This window comes from Lonchura striata, chromosome 17, assembly GCF_050655825.1.
Source record: "Lonchura striata isolate lonStrDom1 chromosome 17, ASM5065582v1, whole genome shotgun sequence".
Classification (NCBI taxonomy): Eukaryota; Metazoa; Chordata; class Aves; order Passeriformes; family Estrildidae; genus Lonchura; species Lonchura striata.
Window position 1 is genome coordinate 13,479,751 of NC_140719.1, and position 12,905 is coordinate 13,492,655.

Here is a 12,905-nt window from a genome sequence, read left to right on the forward strand (position 1 = left end):
GAACTGGAAAAAATGCATAAAAAAAAGATAGTGTTTAGAAGCCTTACATGGGTGGTATGATAGGGTTGCTGATGACATTTCTGTTTTTCTATCTTTCAGGAATATATTTATATAAAATTTTTCAAATCTCTGGTACTTTTTACCTGGAGAATCTGAAATTACATCCTTTTTCTTCTGAAAATCTGAGTAATGTAGCCATAGTGTGTAATGGTTTGAGGGAGGGAGGTTTGGGAAAATTGACCAAACCGGTCTTATGAGAAATGTCATTAATGGCAGAGATAAAAACTTGAACAGAAAAAAACAGAACATGAGTTCTTAGAGTCTTGGATGAGGAGGAAGCTTGGTATGGAATTGCCTTCTCTTCCTTCCAGCTCTTTCATTCCAAACTACTGTGCCAGCCCCCAAAAGACCAGAGCTACCACGTGCTCCTCTCCCAGAAGCTTCTCCTATAATTATGCTGCTTCCTAAAGCTTCTTGTTCTGTCAGTTCTGACAGAGGTGTTGTTTCTGCTTCATAGCTCATCAGTACAGAGTATGAGTAAGTGTGTCAGGCTTTTCTGTCTTTAACTGCTGTGGTTTAGTTAATAAGATGAAACCTTTGAGTAATGCTGGACTTAGAAGTTATATGTAATACAAAAAAAAAATTTTAAGTGTCCAATAAAATGACAGTTTTGGCTTTTGGCTCTCATACCTGTCCAGAAATACCCCAAGGAAGTTCATCAGGAAGAGGGAGAACATTTTCTAGTAATGTTCCAAAATGAAGGTGTTAATTATTTAAGTCTCCAGATTACTTAGTGTATAAACACTAAGTAGCAGTAAGCAATAAAAATTATTTAGGAGTAGATCAGTGATATAAAAATACAGAGTTGTAATTTTTCACTTAGTTTTCATACTAAATAAACACAGTAACTCACTTTTAAATAGCTCTTTTATATACTCACATTTTAGCAGCAGAGCTGTTAAGAGATTGTTTCTATGGTAATTTTAATTTCTTTGTGAATGTCACCTTGTCCTACTATTTCCAAGCTGGTATTTTTCTCTTCCCTTGTGTAGTAGTACAAATGTCTAGATAGGCACAGAATATCTGGATATCAGGCTAGATCCCAATCATGCTGACAGGAATGCTGAAACTTTGAAACTTAAGCCAAGTTCTTTAGCAAACTTTAAATTCCAGGTAACAGGTCAGGTGAAGGATATTTTATGACTGTGTAGTCTAATTTTGAAGCTCAAATTGAAAAACTTGATGTATTCTTCAATAATTACTTGGCTACCTGTTTGAAGGATAATCCATATTTTAAAAGTTTCCTCATTTCTTGCAAGCTTAGAAGTTCTTTCTTTAATCAATCTGTTCTAATGTGTTCTCATAAATTCACACTGGAATTTCAGCCTCAAAGTATGCAAAATTCTTTTCAGGTAGACATTATTGAATGGAGGCAGGTGTATAATTTTGGACATACTAAAAGGCTTTGAAATACTGATGTTGATAGTAAATCATTGCTTATAATGTGTGTACGTTCTGCAGGAGGGGCTGGAGCTCCCCCAGTACTCCTGCAGATGTCTTTTAAAGGTGAAATTAGTTACAGTAAATGTCACTCAGATGAAGTATGCACTTTAGAAGCAAGGAAACCATTCCTTTAAAATTAATGATGCATTGCAAATATCAGAAAAAACCTTATATCCAGCATAAAGATAATTAAAATTCAGGTCAGAAGTGTATGACTTAGTCGGGCTAAATTTTTTAATGAGATTTCAGAAAATTAATTGGGCGAGTATGTTTTTACTCTTCTAAAGAATATTTCATTTCATGGCTCTACAGGAAAGATGCTTTTATTGGCATCTGAAGATTGGACTGTCTGACTTTTTAACTGTTGGTTAACTAATCCTAACAGTTTTTAGGTTGATTACAAATACTCTAAATGCCTGCAGCCCTTTGTGCAGGGCTGACTGGTGCCTGTTTTCCACATGCCAATCAGCAGTAGAACAACTGACTTGATTATTAATTAACATTAGCACTCTGGGTTATACTGTGCAATTAGCAGTGAACATTCTCCTTTCTCAGCCCATCCAGTCTTGGATTCCCTGTGCCTCTGGGGGAGCAGGGGACAGGCCTGGCTCTGCAGTGGGGCTGTATTTGTGATATTTTGTTTACTCTCAGGGTGCCCCTTGCCCCAAAACAAGGGCTTGGAAGCTGCAGGCAGAGCTGCTCCCACAGCTCTCTTGGGACTGTTCAGGGTCTCCCTGGATCTTAAGTAATTACAAAGAGGTAAATGTATTGGCCAAACACTAATTATTCTGGAGATTGAAAATCTTTCTAAGAGCAGTTTTTTCTTGTTCCTTCCTATCCCAAAACACAAACTCTGGACAACTACTCACGAAGAACAGTAAAACACAACAGATGTGTTGAGGCTAGGTAGGTATCCTACCTGCTGTCCTTAGGGCAGGATTTGGAGGGAGCTGTCCAGTCTCCAGTTGCACAGCTGGATGTTTGTGGTCCTGCCTGCTCAGGTGCCTCTGGTGCTCTGCCACACACAGCCTGCAGAACGGGGGTTCTTGAGTACAAACTACATCCAAGAAGCAAGTCTGTAGCAAGGAGCTTTCCCAATCCTGGCTTTGGGTTCCTTTATAATCTGGGATGTGGAGACTCCCAGGAATCCTTGTTCCTTGCCTGAATCTGTTCAGGTGTGTACAAGATAACTGAAGCTTCTATTTCATTGGGAATTTTTTAGTGTTATGAAATCTTACAAATTCTGTTCTGCAGACAGACTTGAAACACCTCTAAATTCAAGGCTAAAAGCCCTGGCAGAATTCTTCCTGAAGTTCTGACAAGGGCTGCCGGTGCCTGCTTTTGCCAGCTTTGGAATTTGTGCTCTGGCACCAGTGGTTCCATCTCACAGAGTACATGTATGCCAGAGGAGATGTCCAGAAGAGCTTGTTCTTGGAATGATATCTACATTTCTTCTTAAAAATGAATGGGTTTTTTATTCACATGAGGAATTCTTTGGTGCTTTTTTTTTTTTTTTCATGGAGTAGGAAAAGAATGAGACTTCCTTGTGTGCATGAAGAGAACAGCCTTTGTCTCAAAACAAGTTCTTCCCAGACTGTGCCCTTCCTACAGCTGCCCTGGGAACAGAAATGTGCAAACAGCCCAGTTTTCGTAGTGTCCAGGGTTGGGTTTTTTTTTGCTTGGTTGTTTTTTTCCTCCCCTTTTCTTCTTTTCATTTAGGCTTTTTTTTTTTCATTCAAGCTCCGTTGTTGACCTTGACACTTGATCTGTAGAGGCAGGAGCTTGATTTTACTGCACTAATGGAAACCTGAGCCTAAATCTGTCCTAAAATTGATTAAATTTATTTTTAATGGACAAGTTAGAAGATGATGGTGGTATCTCACTACACACAATTTATATCTGTACATGAAAGCTCTGAGGTTTGCAGAAATGAAGATCAGGGGTTGTTTGAATGAATAGGGGTTGGTTCTTAGCCAGCTTTCTGAAAAATTCTGGTGGTTAGTTGTGGAAGGACTTGAAAACAATGGAGAGCCTGATGTGAAAAGTCATGAAATAAGTGAAAAATGTGTGTTTGGCCAGAGCAGGGGGCATGGCTCTGACATTGCTGTTCTGTGTGTCCCTGCAGTGGCTCTCAGCAGTTCCCTGCTTTCCTTCAGTACAGCAAGGCATAAGGGAAGGTTACCTTTAACCACAAGGGAAGGTGCCTGTGATCAGTAGGGAGCCTTCTGCTGCAGTTTGGGCTCACCTGAGGATGATTCCTGGTTTGTTCCATAACCAAACATCTCCTGCCCTCTCTGAAAGCTCCATTACTTTAATTAGGTCTGATAGGTTGTGATAGCCCATGCAAATCTAGGTCATTGCATATGTAAATGTGCAGCTGCAGTCCTGGAGGTGCCAGAACACATCAGCAGAGGTGTCCAGGCATGGGCAGCATCACCCCCAGCACTGGCAGGATCTGGGGCTCTCCGTGGCCAAGGGGCTGGGGCACATTCCCCTCACACTTGCCTAGCATTTATTTATGCTTTCAAGTTCAGAAGTTGGTAGATATTTCTGGGCACATGCTTAAAATATTAATTTACACGTAAGCACTCTTCGTGTAAACACACACTTTAACGATTTGGGAAAGGCGAGTGGAAACTGTCCTTGATTTCAGTATGGATTTCTTTCAGAAAAAGAAAGTTTTGTAGTTGTTGTCTCATAATACATTGTTAGAAGTACTGCTTCTATTGTGAATGGTAACTGCAAGTTGGAAAAGCTTTTGCTCAGACTTTCTTACTGCTCAAGAACAGCTCAGGAGGCACATGGACATGGTGAAGGAAATGCTGTGATTACTTTCTATGTTTAAATTAGAAAAAAGTGCTGTGTAGGTTTATGTGCTGACACCTTTGTTTTGTCTGGGGAAAGTGGTTTGTCTGTACAGGTCAAGGAACTCGCTTAGCAGCTGGTGTGTAAAACAGTTGGGAAGCAGAGATGTTCCTGGTGGGAACCAGGCAAATGGGACAGATCCTGTGTGCAGCCTCGCTGGCTCTGTCAGGCAAGCGGTGCAGGGGACTGATGTTTGCTACAGTGCCTGGAATGAGCTGAGCCTTCCCATCCACTGTGACGGCCGTGGGGGAGTGCTTCTGTTTGTCAGACCCCTGCAAAGGGAGGTTGCAATCACTCTGAACTCAGAAGGCTGCAGGGGCTGATTAATTGGAAGTTTTGTTTGTCTGCTTCATCCTGTGTTGCATTACTCTGGTGATAATTTAGTAACTTGGAGGAGAATGTATATAAACAATAAAGCAAAGCAGTTGCAGCCTTCTGGCCTTTACCTGATAACTGTAGGATACCTGCTCCCTCATCACTGAGAGGATGCTCCAGTTTATTGGATAGTGTACACTGCCAAACTTTGAAAAATCATCCTTAGACTTTGGTTTGGTTTTTGTTCTCTCTGTGAATGTAGCATAATTCCAAGTACAGCACAAGCACTGAGAGCTGACCCAAACTTTGATTGCAGTTAATAATATCTGGTGACTTGTTCCAGAGTGTAGGGGAGACTGGAGGGTTTTTAAGGGAACCATGCCCTGAACTGCTTGAAGGGAGCACCTGGGGAAATGACCTTCCTCTTTCTGTGGGACTTGCCTTCAGAAATAGCTCCAGGTCCTAACGCTGGGCTGAAAGCTTTCCCTGCATTTCAAATCTCAATTCCAGCCTCTCCCGCCGCATTAGGAAGTGGCAGTGGTAGCAATAGTCATTCCCTGAACCATGCAGCCCTCCGGGACACTTGTGCTGGGCGTGGCTCATCCCTGGGAAGCCCTTCCCCACCCCTAGCCTGTGCTGGGAACTTGTCTTTTGGTGGGTTTTCATGCAAAACTGCAATGGCTCAAGATGCTGAAACTCGGAAATGTTCTGCTTGGCACGTGTGCTAACTTTGAGTAATTAATTTTCATAATCTCTTTTTGAAGCATTGTTTGGCAGCCGTGCTAATTACAGAGGAGACTGCGGGGCTCTGGGGAGTGCTCGCGGTCCGTGGGGTCCGTGCTCCTGGCTGGGCTGTGTCTCCCTGCCTGCCTGCCTGTTTACCTGGCACTGCTGGGCTGCAGCATCAGCATCTCCCCGGTGACACAGGCAGGCAGAGCTGAGGAGAGGCTGTGGAACGAGCGAGAGCAGTTGGGGATTAATTAGTTACTTACACGGAAGGCAAGACTTTAATTCCCTTTGTAAAGAAGTCGTTTGGCTTCCTCCAGCCTGTGTTACTGCCACATCTGTGAGGAACTGGTGCGTTTGTGGTGGGATGTTCTCCTCCCCGGGGGCCGGGCGGCTCTCTGGGGTCCCTGACTGCCTTTCCTTTGACAGAGACATTTAACGTCGTACCCGTACCGCTGCACCTTGGCCGATTTTCAGATTGAGAAGAAGATCGGCCGCGGCCAGTTCAGCGAAGTCTACAAAGCAACTTGTCTGCTGGACAGGAAACCCGTGGCACTGAAGAAAGTGCAGGTGAGCGTTTCAGGGCTCCCCTTGGGGGTCGGGTGGAAGGATCCAAGGCTTGCCCGTGAGCTGGAGGCTGAGAACGCGGCCCTGCAGGTCCTGCTCCCTCATCACCCCCAGTGGGCTCCTGTGTCCAAGGCAGGATTGCACAGCAGTGCTGCTGCTTCATGTTGATGTTAAATTTCACCTTTTACTTACGAAGAGTGTTCACCAAATTGTTGTTAAATGTGTGAGTCAGCGAGGCCCTGGTGCCATGAGGAGCTGCCATCCCAATGCAGCTGAACCACAGGAACGTGGAAGGGAAAAAGGCTGGAGCTTGCTGATGGAGTTGGAGAAGAATTTGTGAGAACTTAGATATCAGAAGTGTAGATTTTTGAAACTTGGCTGAAAGCATTGGGCAGTTATTCAGAACAGCATTTTGTTTGAAGAAATTTGCTTTAATCCTTCAGCAAATCCTCCAAACTCTCATTTCCAGTGACTTCATGATCATTGCAGAATGAATGTTAATGCTCAAAGTTATTGTTAATTATTACAGAGAAATCAGTGGAAGCTGTATCTGTTTAAAAGAGAAAAGTAAACATTTTGTCTTTTATTTACTATATGAAATTAATAATAATTAAACCAATGAAGATTACAGCAGCAAATTCACAAACTTGTATCTTTATTTTTTTGTGCTGCTTATAATATTGCCTATGGGTTTTAAAATTAGTTTTTCCCCGATGTTATCCCTGTGGTGGTTTCAAAATAAAGAAAACATTGATCTTTCTTTGATCTGGGGATTGTGTGAATACTCATTACAGTAGAGGATGTACAAACTGAGGAAGGAAGCACCAATTGCTTGTTAAAGTATAAAGTACGTTTTTTTTGTTGTTTCATTTTTATCTTCTACGTTTTTGTGTTGGAAGATTTTTGAAATGATGGATGCCAAGGCAAGGCAAGATTGCATTAAAGAAATTGACCTCTTGAAGGTAAGAATTTTTATAATAACTTTTTTTCTTTCTTTTTAAAAATTTTTTTGGTACTTTAGGTTTTGTTTTGTGGAAAAAATAGTTTTCAGGTTGGCAAATAAAGCTCACACAGAAAAGGAGAAAGCAGTTTTGCCTGTGCATGTCGTGTATGTGTGTGTTCAAATATCACACATGAAAAACGATCATTTAGATAAAGGCTCTGAAACCAGAGTGTATTTAAGTGATTAAAACAAGTAGTGATTTTAATGCCTTAGTAACTTATTTTAAAATGTTCATTAAAAATATAGATGTGTTACACTTTAAATATCTATTTTTAGTAAATGCAACAGACTGTAAAAGGCTACAAATTTAGTTTAGCTAGTCAAATTTCATTCTGAAAATACTAAATAATTATTTCTGTGCCTGTGATTTTAGGGATTTCTGTTCAAATTCATGCAGTTGTAGCCTGAATCTGTAGGCTGTAGGGAAGGATAAACATGAGCCAGTTGCTCAATAGTTATGGAGGAAAATAATGCTGAGGTTTACATTCAGAAAGAAGATCTGTGATATTTTTGGGTTCTAGGAAAAAAACATTCAAGCATCAGTTGTGAATATAAGAATGAGCTATACTGAAATGAAAGAAATTAATTAGTGAAAAAGCCAGCATAATCAGATAATAAACTGACATGTGCAATTTGTATATTATTGTCCTCCTTCAAAGTTTTAATTTAGGTTTTTTTGTTCTTTTAAGGGGCAAAGAGACCTGAGTACTGTAACCAACATCTGGGTGTTTGTTTCTATTTAATGTGGGGGAAAAATTGGTTATTGCTTAGCAAGGCATCCTTTAGGATGTTTATTTTAAATGTTTTGCAAGTTTGCAGTAGAAGAGGTTGTTTCACCTTCTTTGGGTGGAATTGCTCTTTGCCCAGGACATCTCCAGGCTGCTGTGCCTGTGGGAAATGCTGTTTCTCCCAGGATTTTGCCTGGAGCAGCTTGGCCCAGGCTGTGGGTGCCCCCACTGGGAAGGTTTTGCAGGTGGCTCACAGGAGGTGCAGGTGATGTGCCTGGGAGTTGTCCTGAGCATGTTCTAACTGCTCCTCTTGCATTCCCTCCCTCTGCAGCAACTGAACCACCCCAACATAATTAAGTATCTGGATTCTTTCATTGAAGACAATGAACTCAACATTGTCCTGGAGCTGGCTGATGCTGGGGATCTCTCTCAGATGATTAAGGTGAGGAAATGTCTGTCCTGGAGGTGCTGCAGGCTTCCAGGGTGAGGCAGGCCTGAGGCAGTGGGATGAGCACAGCTGGGTTGGAAGCATTTTTTTCTCCTTTCGCAGTTTTGCACACCCATGAGTTGCTTCCAGACCTGAACCCAAGTGTCTGGTGGCATTTTAAGTACCCCGGGCTGTGCCCTGAGGTTCTGGTCACTGCAGCAGAGGGGAGTGTCTGATCTGGTGGGACACGTGTTATTTACAAGGTCGAGTTACTCAGTCTGTGATTGATGGGGACATTTAATTACTGTTGGGTTCACTATTCACATCGCCTGTCTGACACTCTGAAGACATTCAAGGAAGTCTATTGACTTCCTTTGCAATGGGGATTTGGGTTTGAGAAAATGTTTCAAGTACTTGTTCTTCTTTTATGTTGCTCTTAGGAATACTTGTATTGCTGCAAACCAGCTTTAGTTAAGCTGTTACCACCTGCTTTTATATTTTCTTTGACATGTTAATCTTTAGACATACATCCCTTGTGAGAACAGATGTGTTATATCATGTTTGTTAGCACTCTCAACCTTCTCTCCATGTTTTACCTGGTTTTTGCCATCATTATTCTGTAATTATCATAAATGAATGTTTGGAAAGTTCTCCTCCTCCTTGTTGTCACAGTTTAAAATATCTTATTAACAGATTTGTTTTCTTTGCCAGCAGAGCCATGAGGCACTAGGCCAAAGGCTGTCAAACAAGTTACCCGTTCAGTCCATAGTCAGTGGCTGAATTTACAGGATCCAGGCAATTCTGCCTGGTGTGACAGGGGAGCCCCTGGGCGAGGCTGGGAGCAGCAGTTGGCAGAGCCCCGACTCCAGGGGGCTCTGCCCAGCCTCGGGGGGCTGGGGGGGCACAGCTGCTCCTTCTGCCCAGGCAGCAGCTCTGCCCGGCTCCTCCCTGCTTCCCTGCCCTTTTCCCACCATTTCCTGGGGAGCTTGCAGCCCATCTCGGGCTTTTGGTGGTTGCAGTCAAAGATGGAAAAAAGCCAGGATTGTGAGAGCAGGAGTTAGGGCTGTTTGAGACCTTCCTGGGCTGTGCAAGGGTTCTGCTTGAGTTTGCAATCTTAGCTTACAAAAGTTTTACCTATGGTAAGATTTCACAATATGAAATATTTGTATTTTTTAGCCATCTGTAGTTTTTGTTTAAAAATACTGACAAATATGTTAATTTGCTTATCAAGGTTGGCTATTTAATTTTTAGAAATAACTTTCTATGTCATAATAAGAGTTACATTTTCCAAAACATAGCTGTTAGAGTGATGGATTGGTGTCTTGCCCAGTGCTGGATTGTGCTGGCTTCCAGTTGCCACTGCTCTGTGTTCCCTCTGTATTTCAGTCATGAAGAAAATGCATTTGTTTTTTTCAAGGTCATATAAATGAAGTTTTTCAACTGGTGCAAATCTAGGAATTCAATTTTTTTTTATTTCTAACAGGGGTAAAAAAACCAAAATCAAGCCCTAAACCCAAGAGGGAACAAAAGCTTCCTCCTAAATGCAGCTCCACTGCAGCCGGGGAGTTTCCCCACCAGCTCCTCAGTTCATGCTGTGCCTCCCCAGGAGCTGAAGCTCCTGTGAGGATTTTCAGTGACAAGCCTTGCAAGGTGTGAGGGTGATAAACCCAGGGCCTGTCTCTGTCACGCCCCGGTGTCTGCATTATTTATGAGGGATGTAGAGCTGCAGGAAAACCCACTGGAGAGTTGGGACTTCCTTGTAAATGTCAGGCGAACCTTATTGGACATGACATTTAGAAAATTATCACTTGTGGTCTTGCATATCCACTCTTAAATATTTTAATGAGAATTAAATAATTTTATTGTGTATATAACACTTTCTCCCTCACCCTCTGTAATTCCTCTGTTCTCTCTCTCGAGTTTTGGGTTGAGACTGTTGCAATCTGTCAGATTTGCTGCCTGGGGAATTGCACAGTCGTGCCCCTTCACAGCTGATCTGCAAAAGAAAATTTGCCATTGCTTGAGTCAAACACGAACTGGTAACAGCATTTCACATAAAATAGAGAATGTGACAACGGACATCAGATGTCAGTGCTGAGAGAGAGGCAGAAAGGGGCAGCAAGCCATTCCCTTCCTTTATTCCTGCTGCAGATGGGAATTCTCCCAAGTGCAGCTGTGGGGAGGCAGGAGGGTGTGTGGCGCTCCCAGTGCCTCCCAGTGGCAGGGCTGGAGGAGCAATGGGAAACCTCTGGAAGCGTTGAAGGGTATTTTGTTAATGCTCTGGCTGTAGAGCTGGCTCAGTGAGAAGCCAGGGAGCAATGATCTGAGCCCTGCAGTTTTGGGATGCCTGGGTGCAGTGCCAGACACAGCTGGTGTGCCCCCCTGCAAAGGAAGGAGAGCAGCTGAAGGTCTGTAATGTTTGGCCTTCACTGAAGTGTGCAGCTGGCTCTTTATGCCTGTAGTGGCTTGAAGAAGACTTCAGCATTGCAGGGAGCCAGGGCCACGCTGCACTCGGTGGTGCTGCTTTGTGCTGCCCATTATTCCCAGAGCTTTGAGGCACCAGAGGTCCCTGGAACGGAGACCCGGCTGCGCTCGGCGCTGCTGAGCACTCCCAGCTGATCAGGAGTGCCTCTGTCTCACTACAGAGTGCACTTCATTTAGTATTCCAATTATGCATTAAACAGAATTTAATATTCTACCTGATCACTGAAGGAACATGGATACTTTACTGATGCTCTGGCCATCTTTTAAAAAAGGCAAGCAGATTTCCTTATCCTTGTTAGTAGACAATGCAATAATGAATGTTTACAAGGGGGTGTTTAATGGCCTTTTGTTTCTTAAGGCAAAATATTTGAGACATTTGTTGTTTTGAGGCATTAAATATGTTTTGCAAGGTAATTAAGGAGATTAATGCTAATCATAATTGTGTCCATTCAAAAATGTCAAACCTATTTAAGCGTATTTTTCATAATAGTTGTTAATTAGTGAACTGCATCGAAGTTTCCACACAGAGAGGAGGAGTTAAAAGCTAATCAGAAGAAAAGTCATGCAGCTGCAGATCTGGAAGACATGAGCAACCTGCAGCTGACTAACACAATTCCAGGAACGAGTCAAATATGTTGCTTTTTCACTGATCTTTTATTTATTTCCTCCCACAGTATTTTAAAAAGCAGAAACGGTTAATCCCGGAAAGGACGGTGTGGAAATATTTTGTGCAGTTATGCAGTGCAGTGGAACACATGCACTCCCGCAGGGTGATGCACAGAGGTAACATTAATTCAGTCTCTTTTCACTGAATAATAATATAATGTTCCAATTAGTAAGCGCCTACATTCAAAAACAATTATGCTGATGTTCAGCCAATGCATGTTTAGAGAGGCTGGAGCCTGCGAGATGGATTTCTCCTTCTGTCTCTGCCTCATCGTTAAAGCATTCAGGCCGAAGTGAGGGTGGTGTTAGGAAGATGAGCTGCTTTGTATTCCAGACACTGATATTAAGTAGAAGTGTCAAACTTGCCATTAGAAAAGTGTCAGAAATAAAATGCTGAGACTCCTGGATCCAGCGAACTCTAAGAAATAGTCTTCATTATATTAGCTGTGACCTTAGAGAGTTGAGAAGAGTTTTCCTGTCTTGCGGGCTTTTCTGAAATATTAATACAAATATGTCCCACACTCTCATAACCTGTTCTCTATTTTCATTAATTATTTTTGAATCTCTTGTCTCAGAACATCTTATAACTTTGAGCTCTATCCAAAAATTACACTATTGCTTTCAGTGTTAGTGAGGTGCTTTGGGAAGGACTGGTCTCAGGAAATTAAAATTTCCCAAGAGGTACCAGCACCCATCTTGGTTGCTTGTTATTTCCTTGCTCCTTTGAAGGAGGGCATTCTTCACTATATTTTTCAGCAATGTGATATTAATTTTGCTCCGTTACACATACCCTGATGGGCTGTATCACTTGTACCTGAATTAGGTCTGTAATGGCTGAAATGGGGAGCTCTCACATAGTCTGCTCTAACATGGGGAAAGAGCCTCTAGCTCGGTTCTGACATGATTTCTACCCTCCATGAACCAACTGGGCTGTGTAGAGCCCAGAATTTGCGTATATGTGGAACAGTAATTATCCTTTTCATGAGGGGATGGTGGTGGGCAGTGCAGTTTCCTGTGGAAAGCCATCATTCCCAAAGAGAACTGGGCTCATGGCTTTGATTTCCAGCAGTTAAAGAGGTTGCCTCTGTTCTGTTGAGCTGTTTCCTACATTTTCCCTCATTGGTATTTCTTGTGTGCTGGGAAGTACACTCTGATTTTTGTGTCTGTGCAGAGCTCGAAGCCTTGGAAGATTGAGCCTATCAAAGCTCTAAAGAAACAGGGTTCTGCTCGAGCCCCTTTGTACCGCCAGCGCTCCAGGCGATGCTTCTATTGCAGCATTAGAACCAGATAACCTTTTGTGGCTTTGACCTTTTACCTTTTTCTTCTTGCAGACATAAAACCAGCCAACGTGTTTATAACAGCCACAGGGGTGGTGAAGCTGGGAGATCTTGGATTAGGCCGGTTTTTTAGTTCTAAAACCACTGCAGCACATTCCTTAGGTAAGCTGGTACTCGTTAAGCAGGGCCTGGCGTGCACTGTCAGCTCTGATGTTCAAACACAGGGAGTCCATCCTCCCGTGGTGACACGAGTGGGAGTCAGGGGATGGGGGCTGCATTTTAAATGCTCTTTGTAGGCATTAACAGGTATCTTGTGTTTTAAAATATTTTCATTTTTTCTGGAG

The 12,905-nt window shown here is 42.6% G+C and overlaps 1 protein-coding gene across 2 annotated transcripts in view; it reads left to right on the top strand.

Annotated features, from left to right (window-relative positions):
* NEK6 (NIMA related kinase 6) overlaps positions 1–12,905 on the top strand; it is a 45,317-nt gene that overhangs the window by 17,831 nt on the left and 14,581 nt on the right. For both annotated transcript variants that reach the window (XM_021543695.4, XM_021543694.4), the window contains exons 3-7: positions 5,839–5,979; positions 6,876–6,938; positions 8,039–8,149; positions 11,293–11,401; positions 12,616–12,723. In XM_021543695.4, the coding sequence (XP_021399370.1) occupies positions 5,839–5,979; positions 6,876–6,938; positions 8,039–8,149; positions 11,293–11,401; positions 12,616–12,723 (532 nt within the window). The remainder of the gene's footprint in view (positions 1–5,838; positions 5,980–6,875; positions 6,939–8,038; positions 8,150–11,292; positions 11,402–12,615; positions 12,724–12,905) is intronic.